Raw genomic sequence first — 14888 nt, 5'->3', positions numbered from 1 at the left:
GCCCCACTTAAAGTCAATTGATACAATGACCCGGTTTACACGATCACAGAAGGTTCTTTGAATACTAAAGCTGCAGCCGCAGCTTGTCATGTCATCCAAACCCAGGCGGCCAGGTTTCTGCAAGGGTTAAACAACCCTCCCATAACCCTAGAAGAGGCCATGGGCACAACCCCCACCACTCAGGTTTGGAGGACACAACAAGCTGTGGCCATGGCTTGAATATTCATAATGGCCGCCGGCACATTCCACAGCCCACCATTACTTATTTGATCATGTGAACTGGCCCATTATGTAGCAGTTGTGTCTCCTGCATGTATACTGGGTTTGCTGCGATGAACATCATGAAGTGTGGAGGAAAGACGTGTGCATGTAAACACATGTCAGGGAGCTGCGGCCTATTATATTCCCGAATGCTTGAAGAGATATGTCTCCATTTCACATTTTGTGTTTGTGGCAAACACCAGAGTATACACATCTGCTGCATGAAGTGCAAATCAGTCCCTATTTTCTCCATGTGATCATAAATGTGGCTTCCTGGAGAAAAATTAGTGTGAACCCTTGTGGAGGCAGCTACAGCTATTCTTGTGTTCACAGCAACGGAAAAAGGTGCAGCTGGTGTCCTAGAAATGCCATCTGATGCGTAGTTCACACCAATATTTCTCTGTTCTCCATGTGTGGAGAAAATAAGTAGGGCTTCTGTTTGTGAATCACCTTAAGACTGTCAGCAACACAGAACAATCTAGAACAATCTGTGCTAGTGACAATCTTAAGGCCCACCCATCTACTTTGAATCTGCTCCCAAGGTTCAGGTATCTGGGAAGGAACCAGTTACCTGGGCTGGGATGGGAGGGAGTCTTATCTTGTCTGTCATCCTTTCTCCTATATAGTCATTGCCACATGGAGGACACATTAAATCACTCAACCTGCACATGGGGGTAGATACCACGTGGTGAGCTGTTGTCATGCAGCATCTCACTGGGCAAAATCAGGCCCTTTTAGCCATTTGATCACAAAACTTTCTTGCTGGATGAGATGCGATTACAATTTGGTTAATCTGTATGGAGTAATTTAAAGCAGCTCCCACATAACAGCGACAATATGTACACGGGCCCTGAGGAAGCCCTAGAAGCCAAGCTCCATTTCCTCTGGGGGATACAGTGGGAAGGTGGCATGCCTTTGTTTTAGTCCTTTATTTGCCTCTTGCTACTTCTCTGTTGTTCCCACCTGCCCCTTTTTGCGCACCATTTCCTTTGTAGAGTCTTTACAGTGGTCCTGGAGAGAATCAGCTTAATGGACAAAGCACTTCTTAGCGGGCAGGGTGGCTTTGATGTGAAAGCTCTGAGAGCATTTCGAGTGCTGCGGCCCTTACGCCTGGTGTCAGGAGTACCAAGTGGGTAAAATTTTCTTAGGGGTTGATAACTGGATACATGTAAAAGGCTATTGCTGAGCTGATGGGGCACATAAGCCTTTTGATCGAGAGATGATCAGAGAAATAAATACAAATGCATGATGTTGTTGTTACATGGAGCTGTTTGAAGAAAAGAAAAAATGCAAGTAGATTACAACTAGAGCTAGCCAAGGTGACATGTGCATGATGATCTTCAAAAAGTTTGAAAAGTGTTTAATCACATCAAAACCCCATAGTACATACTCCAAGAGGGACAGTCAGATGCCTTGGAAAACAGAAAACTTTGACTCCCATCTTAGGAGTCATCTTAGACTCCCAGCTGTCCATGGAGGCTCAGGTGTCAGCTGTGAGCCGGACAGCACTGTACCAACTCCATCTGATACGGTGGCTGTGCCCCTACCTTCCCAACCATCTGCTGCCATTGGTAGTACATACCCTGGTCTCCTCTTGTTTAGACTACTGTAATGCGCTCTACGTGGGGTTACCCTTGAAGATGGTTCGGAAGCTGCAGCTGGTACACAACGCGGAGGCTCGCCTGATTAAAGGCAGCTGCCGGTGAGATCACATCACTCCAGTGCTGAAGGAGCTGCACTGGCTACCAGTTGTTTTCCAGGCCAAATTCAAGGTGTTGGTTTTGACCTTTAAACCCCTATACTGTTCCAGCCCAGCCTATCTCAAGGAGCGCCTCCAGCAACACCAGACAGGCCACTCGACAAGATCAGCCTCAGATGGCCTTCTCTCTGTCCCATCAGCCAGGACACCTAGGCTGGTGAGGACGAGGGATAGGGCCTTTTCTGTGGTGGCCCCCACTCTGTCGAACTCCCTCCCTAGGGAACTCCGCCATGCCCCCTCTTTAATGAGCTTCCGCCGTGTATTAAAAACATGGTTGTTCAGGCAGGCATTTGGGGTGGGCTAGGGTAATTTTAGAAATGTGATGTTTTTAATGTTGCATTTTGTTGTATAAACTGTTTTTATTGTTGTACATTGCCCGGAGTGGCTGGGTGACTGGCCAGATGGGTGATTAATAAATAAATCAAATCAATAAATAAATCCAATCAGGCAAACTAAAACAATAATTATATTATTTAAGATGAATCTGCGGGTTTGACAAATATTAGAATTTGAATTTGTTAATTTATGGAGAACCCTGTGGCTTCAAGAATGTCTATTTCAATTCACTTCAGTGACACCAGCTTTGTCTGTCTCATTTGACTTCAACTAAAAGTGAGTGGAAGGCTGTGGGTGTTACAGCATTCTATTCTCTCCTTTCTCTACTTCAGGTGCAATAGTCCCATGAACAATGCAACACAGAGATCAGAACATGCTCTGGGTTAGGTCAGGCTGTTCTCTTCTTCCCCTAGCAGAGGGGTGGGTAACTCGTGGCCCTCCAGACATTTTGTCCTTCAACTTCCATCATTCCTCACAATTGGCTCTGCTGGCTAGGGCTGATGGGAGTTGTAGGCCAAAGCACTGGGAGGACCACAAGTTACCCACCCCTGCAGTACCTCCTGGAAGAAAATAGCAGCCATGTTGCTAGAGCAGTGCTTCCCAAACTTTGGTCTCCAGATGTTGCTGTACTACAGCCCCCATCTTCTCCAACCATTAGCCATGTTTTCTGGGGGTGATTGGACTTGTAGTCAAACAATATCTGGGGACCCACGATTGGGCATAACCGTGCTAGAGAAAGAGTGGAGCGGTAAGAGACCTCCCTCAGTTCTGTTGGTCTGTTGCTATGACTATAGCACCACTACTTGATTTATTGTGTGATCTTGTACTAGTCATCACTTCTCCCCTGTGAAATGCAGAGCAATGCCCATGAGCTTTAAAAAGGTTAAATCATAGATCTGATCATATGACAGGGTACGATGGTGATGGAAAATGTATTGGAAAAGATAAAGACAATGTGAATAACTTGTTTCCTTCCGCCCTATTGCAGGTCTGCAGGTGGTACTGAACTCTATCATCAAGGCCATGTTGCCGCTGCTCCACATTGCTGTGCTTGTTGTCTTTATGCTCATTATCTATGCCATTGTAGGGCAGGAGCTCTTCAAGGGCAAGATGCACAAGACCTGCTACTACAACGGGACAGGTAGGGGATGTGGTTGATCTGCTCATAATCAGTGAAAGGTGTAAGAGATGCCTGGGACGTCACTCTGAGGCATGTCTATGGAGCAAAATGTGTGTCTCTGGTGTTCTGACGGAAACAGGAACTGGATGCAGGTGTGAAGCCTGCTGCATCCCTGAAACTCTTCTCCAGTTAGACTGGGGTACATGCTAAGATATACAGATAAGAGTATGCACTCACCATCTTTGCAGAGTCTCACAGTTGACCTTTTGTTTCCTTCCTCAGACATCTTGGCCACTGTGGAAAATGAAAAACCATCTCCATGCACAAACTCAGGCCATGGGCGCCACTGCACAATCCCAGGCTCTGAGTGCAAGGGCAAGTGGCCAGGACCCAACAATGGCATCACCCACTTTGATAACTTTGGGTTTGCAATGCTGACTGTCTACCAGTGCATTTCCATGGAAGGGTGGACAGAAGTCCTCTACTGGGTAGGCTGAGCATGGGGGGAGGGGGTACTGTAGGGCTCATTGGCCATGTGGCAAATGCAAGAATGTGAATCTATGGGCATGTGGCCATGTTACCTCCCAGATAGTGAAGTGCCCTTGGAGCACTGTGTCACTCACTACAGAAAGACACTGTTGTTCCAGTGAACAGGTCATCCCACAGGGAAAACATTCTACTAGTCAGGCAGCAGTCTGCACAGGGGACACATCAAATCCCAGAGGATGCTTAAGGTGTGGGCTCCAATTCCAAGAGCCCCAAAAGGTATGAGACCAGTTTAACCTCGGAGACTTTCATTTTATACCAGCAATATGCCTACCTTTTGAAATCAGCAGTGACTCAGACTAGAAATGACTTGTCAACGTAGATATGGCAGGAAATCTAGAAAGGGTCCAGTTGGTCCTCATCTTTAGCAGCCAGTTGCCCACCAGGTCTCCCAGTTTTATAGGGGGCAAGAAGGTCTAATGGATGAATTAAGGTCTACTCCCAGCTTTGTCTTGGTACTCTCCCCAGCCCCAGGGTAAACTCCCCTGGTGGAGATTTCCCAGAGTGCCATGTGTACTGATCAGCTTGTAAATCCTTATCATCACATTTCTGTTCTGCCTTAGGTAAACGATGCCATTGGGAATGAATGGCCCTGGATCTACTTTGTCAGCCTCATTTTACTTGGGTCGTTTTTCATCCTTAACCTGATCCTGGGTGTGCTCAGTGGGTAAGCAACTCTGAGCATGTGGGATCTTATCTATTGTCTCAGCATCAATGAACTGGGAGTCTGTCCTGAACGTGACTTTAAAACCGTCAAGTCCTTTAAGGAGGGGATGATCTTGGGTGCTTCTTTATGGTGCTGAAACAAAACAGGAAAACTTCTTTCCCTTCTCCCGTATTCTGATGCTCCCGTTTCCTGCTGCTGGCCTCAATGGTACAATAGAATACCAGGGGCATGAGGGTCTTTAAGAATATCATAGACAGGTGAACACATTTTGTGCACTTTTGTTGTACTGCCTCTGCAGCTTACACTCAAGCAATGTCATGTTGTTCTGATTGCAGCGTCATAGAATGGCTGGGAACACTGAGCAAGGTAGCAACAGAAATGATGATGTTGCACCGGCAGGGCAGACCTTACCCTCCTGCGCTTATGCAACTATTTGCCAGTGAATCAACTTGTGGGATGGGACCATTAGTTTCTTCTCCATCTCCACCTATCTATTTATTTGTTGCCTACCAATAACTAATATGATAATCAGATTAAGTAATTCCTCTGGAGGAGGCAGACAATTTGGGGCATAATACTAAGACACACACACACACACACACACACACACACACAAATAACGACTTGGAGCAAAAAACAGCAAGATGAAAAAAAATCTGAAAATTCAGATTTGCTCACATAATGGTGTGAACACTAATGAACTCTGGAAATGGCTGCGCTGTGTCCACTCATTCTCATCACACCAAGCTTTTGTGGATAGTGAGGGTATTAGGTCAGCTTACTTCACTCCACCTAGGCTCTAACAGCCCCCAGTGACTATTTAAAGGAATACATTGTGGAAAAATCAGTTGTATCCATTCCAACTTGGGGCTTTTCTACAAGAGGCTTTTAACGCACACCTTTACCGAGGCTTCTGCTTCCAGATTCTTTGCAGGATTAAGGTCAGCTCCTTTACACATGTTTTTTTCCTGGGGCTTTTCTTTCACTGCCTTTCTATATGTTCCATTACACAACCACTAGGTGGCACTGTGGTATGGCAGAATTGCACAAATACATGAGGCTTCTATAATGCCATTGAGAAAAATACCAGACTTTCCTCATTAGGGAAAAAACACCACGATAATGGTTGCAAAGCATAGGAGAGGCTCTAGAGGATGACGACATCATATAAAGGACCTTCAAACTACTGTGATTGAGGAATCACGAGCACATAATAAAAGCTTTGCGTAGAAAGGCTCTTGGTGCCCAAGGGATTTTCGCATATATTATCTCAGTAAACCTGTGAAAAACCCTGTAATGTAGGACAGTTTTCTTGTGTCCAGGTTACAGAAGGGGTGTGTGTTTGAAGCTGAAAGCTAGTAGCTTGCCTGAGGCCATCTAGCCACTGCTGAGCTGTGACTTGAACTGGGAACTGCCTGGCCATTGCTCATGTGCTTAACCACTAGGCTATACCAGTTCTCACTTGAGTTTATTCCAGGGAGTTCACCAAAGAGCGTGAGAAAGCCAAATCACGGGGTACCTTCCAGAAACTGAGGGAGAAGCAGCAACTGGAGGAGGACATGAAAGGTTACATGGACTGGATCACCCATGCAGAAGTCATGGACAGTGACCGGAGACGTGGTGAAGGTACTACGTTTATCAAGCAGCGCTGCCTGGCTAATTGAAGGGAATTGGTTTCCAGGAAAAGTGCTATGGGACAGAAACTGCTGGCAATTCTAACAGGAGGTTTCCCAAACAGGCCATTTTGACTAAGGGCCAAACTAGACACAACCGGTGGAGGCTGGTAGCTCTGATTTTGGTGAGGCTGTGGTTCCATTCTTGGTTTTAGTCAGAACCACCCAGAATGCTAAAGGAGCTATCCAAGGAGCTGAACACTAGGCCCCAAATGGGTTCAGCACCTTTAATAGCTCCTTTAGCATTCTGGACGGTTCTGACTGAAACCCAGAATGGAAGCTCAGCCCCATTGAAACTGGAGCCACCAGCTTCCACTGGACACAACACCATTCAGGTAATTTGCAAGTGTGCAAATGGCTTTTAAAAAGTAAATGGCAGGTGCAGGGGGCTTGATCCGGCATGGGGATGGGGTGGACTTTAACCCTTTGCCCCACCATGGTCCCAGGCCAGATTGGGGGCCCTGCACCTTCTTTTTGCATTGAAAAAAATGCACTGGAATGCAAAGAGTAGGTCCAGGGGCCCAGTCCAGATCCCCCTCACCTGCACCTGCAATTTAATTTTGAAAAGCAATTTTCACACTCCTCCTACCTTAACTCTCACCACAAGCACCCATTCCACCAGGCTGTACAGAGAGAGATGAGAGGGGAGAGCAAGAGCAAGAGCCATTCCACCAGCCCTGCCAAAATAATTCTCCCCCCGCTTCCTTTCCTATTCCTTTTTCCTTGTTTGTCATGTTTTTTTTTAAATGACAAGCCTGCAGAGAAGGGACTGTCTTGTTTTGCTGATCCTATGTAAGCTGCTCGAGGAGCCTTTTTGGCTGAGCAGTGGGATAAAAATGCTTTAAATAAATAAATAATGCTAACTGCACGAATGGTGTCACATCTTCCCTTCCCTTTGACTGCCTTTTCCCATTTACAGAAGCCTATAATGATACTTGTCCACCGAGAATGAACACAGACATTCGGTGTTTTCCAGAAGCTTAATAGCTTACATGAGATGCTCTACAGTGGAGGCTGGTGGCTCCAATTTCCATGGGGGTGTGAATCTGCTCTGGGTTTCGGTCAGAACTGGTCAGAACCCTAAAAGAGTTTCCAAGGTGCTGAACCAGATCCCCTTTAGAATTCTGACTGAAACCTAGAGTGGATTCACACCCCCACTGAAATCAGAGCCACCAGCCTCCAATGATACTCTAGAAGGGAAGGAAAATCCTGCTCCTCCTTCACTTCCAAACAACCTTTCATCTCCTGCCTGGCCTTAGCCAGATTCTCTGTATTTCCTTGGCTGGGTCTTCTGTTGGGTATCTGGACCATCATTGTTATGACTTCTCACCTGTCTTGTCCATATTATTGCCAGCTAGAGCTGTGATCCCTTCTTGTTTTTCTATGTATGGGTTTTGTTCTGTTTGTTTGATTGTGTTTGGTTTCATGGGAAGACCTGATGAAGTGGACTTCAGTCCATGAAAACTTAGGCCATAACAGATTTATTAGTCTTTGTTAGATTTAAGATGTCACAAGATGCTTTGTTGTTTTGGGAAACATTTGTGTATCTGGGCAAAAAAACCAAATGGGAATGTATTACCAAGGGACTTCTTGAGGTTGGGATTTCTGCAAATTGCCAGGCTTGCCTTCTAATTATGTTGATTTTTATTATTTTGGGGCTTTTGTGGTGGTTTTAGATACAATAGTGCCTGGAACCAATGGGGCTTAGAGCACTGCTTGCTGGGAGATGGGCAAGAACAGAAAGTGGGAAAGAAGGAGAACTGCCTGAGTCTAGACTAGACAGAGTTGCAGAGCTACGCAGCAGTGGCTGTATACGTTTTCAGTTTTGTAAATAAATCTTGTTCAAGTTAACCTGTGCCTCCGTTACCTAACAGAGCAGATTTCTTATGTTTCTCCATCTTCTTCAGGGCTAATGGCATCAGATGAAGGTGGCTCAGAGACGGAGAGCCTATATGAGATTGAGGGCATGAATAAATGGATTCTGTTCTTGTAAGTAGCATGTATGCCAATCCAACATGCTCAAGTCCAGTAGTGCAGGAGTGCACAAATCAAATAACTCTTGAGTACCACTTTTACATTTTTAAGAGGGCCATTATCCTTGGAATTTTTTTCTAGTTTTTTGGAAAGGATTTTGAAATATTTTCTATTTTTAAAATCCCCACCCTTCTTTCTGGACTCAATTGCGTACCCTCTTTTCTCTTTCTGAACCACCACAGGTCTCCCTGTTAAACCTCTTTTTCCCTCTCTTCCCTGTAGCACACTCTGTTCTCACTCTCCCTGCACCCCATCTCTCTGTTACCAGCCTCTTTTTTCTCTCAACCCTGCATGTTGTTGTTGTTGTTCAGTCGTTCAGTCGTGTCCGACTCTTCGTGACTCCATGGACCATAGCACGCCAGGCCTTCCTGTCCTGCGCTCTCTCCCGGAGCGTGCTCAAGTTCATATTCATTGCATCCGTGATGCTATCTAGTCATCTCATCCTCTGCTGTCCCCTTCTCCTTTTGCCTTCAGTCTTTCCCAGCATCAGGGTCTTTTCCAGGGAGTTTTCTCTTCGCATTAGGTGGCCAGAATATTGGAGATTCAGCTTCATTATCTGTCCTTCCAATGAGCACTCAGGGTTGATTTCCTTTAGGATGGACTGATTTGACCTCCTTGCAGTCCAGGGCACTCGTAAGAGTCTTCTCCAGCACCACAGTTTGAAAGCATCAATTCTTCGGCGCTCAGCCTTCCTTATAGTCCAGCTCTCACAGCCATACATTACTACTGGGAAAACCATAGCTTTGATTAGACGGACCTTTGTCGGCAAGGTGATGTCTCTGCTTCTTACTATGCTGTCTAGGTTGGCCATAGCTTTCCTCCCAAAGAGCAAGCGTCTTTTAATTTCATGGCTACAGTCACCATCTGCGGTGATCTTGGAGCCCAAGAAAGTAAAATCTGTCACTGCTTCCATTTCTTCCCCTTCTATATGCCAGGAAGTGATGGGGCCAGATGCCATGATCTTATTTTTTTTAATGTTGAGTTTCAAACCAGCTTTTGCATTCTCCTCTTTCACCCTCAACAAGAGGCTCTTGAGATCCTCTTCGCTTTTGCCATTAGGGTGGTATCGTCTGCATATCGGAGGTTGTTGATAATTCTCCCAGCAATCTTAATTCCGACCTCTGATTCATCCAACCCGGCATTTCTCATGATGTACTCTGCATATAAGTTAAATAAGCAGGGTGACAATATGCAGCCTTGTCGTACTCCTTTCCCAATTTGGAACCAATCGGTTGTTCCATCTCTGGTTCTTACTGTTGCTTCTTGACCCTCGTACAGGTTTCTCAGGAGACAGGTCAGGTGGTCTGGTACTCCCATCACTTTCAGAATTTGCCACAGTTTGTTGTGATCCACACAATCAAAGGCTTTAGCGTAGTCAATGAAGCAGAAATAGACGTTTTTCTGGAATTCTCTTGCTTTCTCCATGATGCAGCGAATGTTGGCGATTTGATCTCTAGTTCCTCTGCCTCTTCTAAACCCAGCTTGTACTTCCGGTAGTTCTTGGTTCGCATACTGCTGAAGCCTAGCTTGTAGGATTTTGAGCATCACCTTGCTGGCATGTGAAATGAGCGCAATTGTGCGGTAGTTTGAACACTCTTTGGCGTTGCCCTTCTTTGGAATTGGAATGTAAACTGACCTTTTCCAGTCTTGTGGCCACTGTTGAGTATTCCAGATTTGTTGGCATATTGAATGCAGCACTTTAACAGCATCATCTTTTAGGATTTTAAATAGCTCGGCTGGAATACTGTCATCTCCGCTAGCTTTGTTATTAGTAATGCTTCCTAAGGCCCACTTGACTTCACTCTCGAGGATGTCCGGCTCAAGTTCAGTGACCGCACTATCATGGCTATCAGGGACATTCAGATCTTTCCTGTATAGTTCTTCTGTGTATTCTTGCCACCTCTTCTTAATCTCATCTGCTTCTGTTAGGTCCCTGCCTTCTTTGTCCTTTATCATGCCCGTCTTTGCACAAAACGTTCCCTTGAGATCTCCGATTTTCTTGAAGAGATCTCTAGTCTTTCCCATTCTGTTGTTTTCCTCGATTTCTTTGCATTGTTCATTTAAGAAGGCCTTCTTGTCTCTCCTTGCTATTCTCTGGAACTCTGCATTCAGTTGGGTATATCTTCCCCTTTCTCCCTTGCTTTTCGCTTCCCTTCTTTCGTGAGCTACTTGTAAAGCCTCATCAGACAGCCACTTTGCTTTCTTGCATTTCTTTTTCTTTGGGGTGGATTTCGTTGCTGCCTCCTGAACAATGTTACGGACCTCCATCCATAGTTCCTCAGGCACTCTGTCTATCAGGTCTAATCCCTGAAATCTATTCCTCACCTCCACTGTATATTCATCAGGGATATGATTTAGGTCATACCTGAATGGTTTAGTGGTTTTCCCAACGTTCTTCAATTTAAGCCGAAATTTTGCAAGAAGCAGCTCATGATCTGAGCCACAGTCAGCTCCAGGTCTTGTTTTTACTGACTGTATGGAGCTTCTCCATCTTTGGCTGCAAAGGACATAATCAATCTGATTTTGATATTGACCATCTGGTGATGTCCATGTGTAGAGTCACCTCTTGTGCTGTTGGAAAAGAGTGTTTGCTATGATCAGCGTGTTCTCTTGGCAAAACTCTGTTAGCCTTTGTCCTGCTTCATTTTGTACACCAAGGCCATGCTTGCTGTTATCCCGGTGATTTCTTGACTTCCTACTTTAGCTTTCCAATCCCCTATGATGAAGAGGACATCTTTTTTTGGTGTTAGTTCTAGAAGGTGTTGTAGGTCTTCATAGAACCGATCAACCTCAGCTTCTTCGGCCTCAGTGGTTGGGGCATAGACTTGAAACCCTGCATACCACTTTCTATTCTCTGCGCTATCACAGGTCTCTCAGCACCCCCATCTCTCAATGCTCCCTTTTCTCACTCACCCCCAGCTCACAGGTCTCTCTGCTCCCCATGTTTTTCCTTGGTTACTTACTGTACCTCATATAAGTTCTCTGTGCATCACCACAAGTATCTCTGCCCCCATCTCATAGTTCCCCCCCTTTCCTTCTAGGGCGGTATAGTGGTTAGAGGGTTGGAATGGGACGCAGGGGATCTGGGTACTAGTCCCCACTTGGCCATGATGCTCAATGGGTGAATGCGGCCTGGCCTTTGGGCCAGTTACCGACCTGGTCCCTACAGTCATTGATGGTTAAACAAGCTGGCATGTGTGGGGCATGATTCCCCTAATTACCCGCCTGGGCAGCTTGTCATGTCATCTGAACCCAGAGGGGAAACAACTGTCAAATAAGCTATGGCCTGTTGTTGGGGATAAAACGGAGAGGAGGAGGACCACGTAAACCACCTTGGGTTCCTTGCAAGAGGAAGAAGGTGGGATATAAATGTAATAACAAATAAATACATGCTTTGCTTTTGTCCCCTTCTTTCCACTTCTGCTCCTCCATGCTGAGCACACGGGCAACGGCACACAAGACTTACATTCTCCTAACAGTTTCACATTTGTTTTAATCTATCATTTTTTAGCAATGCAAACTGCAGGTGTGGGTCAGGTCTGAAATGTGGGGCAAAGGGTGAAAGCCCAGCTACCTGCCATGCTAAGGCCTCAGTCCCTGCACTTACTTTAGTGTGAATAGAGGGCGGGTGGGGAATGTTATTTCTAGCTGCATCTGTAGTTTGGCCATGAGGGAATCCTAGACACAGACAGGCAGGCTGCACAGCATGGCTGGCCGGCTATAACAAGCTGGAAAAAGTGGCACCCTGCTGTAAATCCAGAGAGAGAGGATGCTGGAATTTTTTCCCATCCCCACGTTTGGTGACTTTGGCAGGCCTTCCCCAACTTGATGCCCATAAGATGTGTTGGACTGCAACTCCCAGCATCCCCCAGTCAGTCGGGGAAGGCTGCCTTAGATATTGCCAATGAAGAGATGCAAACAATGAGTATTTGGAAATGCCTTTGGGGCTACAAATAGTTGTGGAAGGGGCTGCAATCATCTTGATGGCCATATGTTTCACAGGCCTGCTTTAGTGCATAGTCATAACCATACTGGGGAGAGTGATACTTTTCAAAAGTGCTGTGAAATTCTTTGTCACAGAGAAGTCGGAGCCCTAAGAAGAGCTGGGGCTCTGAAGCCTTGTTGGCAGGGACTTTGTCCCCCAAAGCTGGCTTAGGGATTGAACTGCCACTGCCCCACTTTTAACCCTCCTTGCCCCCTTTTCCTCTAGCCGGCACTGGCGGCGCTGGAACCGTCTTTTCCGCAGGAAATGCCGCGAAGTGGTGAAGTCCAGGTTTTTCTATTGGTTAGTGATCCTGATTGTCGCCTTGAACACCCTCTCAATAGCCTCTGAGCATCACAATCAAGCTGACTGGCTGACCCACGCCCAAGGTGAGCTGGGCGTTCCATTTCTGGGAACTTCCCAGGTTCTGATGAACGAGGTGCGGGGCTCCGATGCTGCCAGTCCTAAGCTTCCTTGCTTGATCTTGTGATCTCCTCTTTTCTTTTCAGCACCCTAGCCCCACCCAAACTTAGGGTGGCCATTTATGCATCGCCCCAAAAGAGGAAATGCATCACCACAAAAGAGGACACCACTTTGCATAATAGTTGCACATACAAATTTATGTGTATAGGTGCAAATTTAGAAAAAATGGCTATAATTTAAATAGAAATACAATATATCTCACCACAGTGAAGAAGACTGCTGTCCAGGTGCTAACTTGATGGACAGTTTCGAGGCCCCTGCTGCTCTCCCTCCTTATGGTTCTTTGGTTTTAAACCAGACTAGGACTGAACAACTCTTTAAAGAGAGGACACCTTCCAATAGAGGACTGTCCTCTGCCAGCTCTACTAAATAGAGGACTGCCCTCTGTGAAGCAGGACACATGGGTGCCCTACAAACCCCATCCCAGCAGTATTCCTATATAGGGATGTCTGTTGCCCGGAAATCCGGCCCTTTGGGGGCTCACTAGACTTCCACGGTACGCCCAACTCAGCTTGCGTTTGCGAGCATTTTCCTCAAATTCTGGGGACTTCTAACGCATTTTTTTATTTGTGGAAATAGACATTTGCACAAATTGCATCTGAAAGTTGTGCAAATTATGCAAATCGTGACTTAAATTTGCACAGATTATGCAAACTGTGGCTAAAATTTGCAGGAATATCTATTTCCACAAATTAAAAAAATACAGAAATCTGCCAGCTGGCCCAACGCTCTGCGGACCAAATTGGGCCAGCTGGCAGAAGACAGAACGGAGTCTGGGGGGCTGAGCTGACGAAAGCTTGTTGATCTCCACCTCACAACTGGATTCCTCTGACATCCCTATCCCAATTTTGATTTACTTCCTGCCCCATCTCCCACTGCAGGAAGTTCAGTTTTCCCCTTGACTTTTTCTTAAAATAATCGTTTCACCCCTTAGATCCAACAACCTCTTATGCTTAGAGCCAAGCTGTGCTAGATGTAAGTTGCATACTTTTTTCCTATGACTCCCCCCACCATTAAAAAGCAGCTTTGGAATCTACTTTTGGGAGTGAAAGTGCAGCAAGAAAGCAGCTGGAGGGAGGGGGGCTACAACTTTGAGCAGACAAATGGCAGGAAACAGAAAGGGAAAGGAGTAAGCAGCCCATCCTTCCACCATTCTTCCCAACCATATGGCTGCCTCTAAGGCTGCTTTTTCAGTTAAAAAAAAGTTGGGGGAAAGAAACATGCAGCTGCTGTGTGTTACAGGTAGCTTGATCCTTGAACATACTCTTTAGGACTGTTGTTAGCTGAGGGCTGCTTCCTAGCAGAGAGGAGAGCTGTGTATTATGAAGTAAGTTCTGATGGACTCTTTCACCACCCTCCCTTCCTTCCTCTCTCTCTGAAGAGAAATTGGGTAGGCCTTTCAGAGGGTATCTGGTCCTTTCATCACTGGGTTGTTTTTTCTTCTTACAGATGTTGCCAACCGAGTGCTTCTAGTCCTCTTTACAGTTGAGATGATTCTGAAGATGTATGCCCTGGGCCTCCGTCAGTACTTCATGTCGCTCTTCAACCGCTTTGATTGCCTTGTGGTGTGCACTGGTATCCTAGAACTCATCTTGGTGGAGATTGCCTCCATGACGCCCCTGGGCATCTCTGTTCTGCGGTGCATTCGCCTGCTGAGGATCTTCAAGATAACTAAGTGAGTAGTCCCTTGGAGGGAAATAGTACTGTTGAAAGATATACCCACAATATCAGCATTTCTGAAGTCCCTTCTCTGTGCTATTCCCATCAGTCATACTTCACTCTGAGTTCAGGTTGCACAAGTACAACATCTACCATCTACAGGATGCTTGAAGCATATGACCTGTTTTGCAGTACTTATCTTCTCAGTTCTCATGACATAAGTAGGTCTGGGCCAAAACAGACATTACTTTAAATCTGTATCTGGTAATCTGTGCCTTTTCCTTTTTTTTTTCTGGAGTAGGTGCAGGACCCCCAATCTGGATTGGGAGCCTAGCGTGTGGGGTAGGGGGGCTTTTAAGATCCAGATC

The 14888-nt window shown here is 46.0% G+C and overlaps 1 protein-coding gene across 2 annotated transcripts in view; it reads left to right on the top strand.

Annotated features, from left to right (window-relative positions):
- Positions 1-14888, top strand: part of CACNA1S (calcium voltage-gated channel subunit alpha1 S) — a 92122-nt gene that overhangs the window by 17744 nt on the left and 59490 nt on the right. For both annotated transcript variants that reach the window (XM_084852905.1, XM_084852906.1), the window contains exons 4-11: positions 1257-1390; positions 3345-3497; positions 3759-3964; positions 4586-4689; positions 6167-6315; positions 8270-8351; positions 12607-12767; positions 14311-14536. In XM_084852905.1, the coding sequence (XP_084709031.1) occupies positions 1257-1390; positions 3345-3497; positions 3759-3964; positions 4586-4689; positions 6167-6315; positions 8270-8351; positions 12607-12767; positions 14311-14536 (1215 nt within the window). The remainder of the gene's footprint in view (positions 1-1256; positions 1391-3344; positions 3498-3758; positions 3965-4585; positions 4690-6166; positions 6316-8269; positions 8352-12606; positions 12768-14310; positions 14537-14888) is intronic.

Source organism: Heloderma suspectum, chromosome 4, assembly GCF_057233095.1.
Source record: "Heloderma suspectum isolate Gila_16-S chromosome 4, 16-S_ref, whole genome shotgun sequence".
NCBI classification, from domain to species: domain Eukaryota; kingdom Metazoa; phylum Chordata; class Lepidosauria; order Squamata; family Helodermatidae; genus Heloderma; species Heloderma suspectum.
Note: the sequence above shows the minus strand (reverse complement) of the source record. Positions and strands in the feature narration are given on the sequence as shown.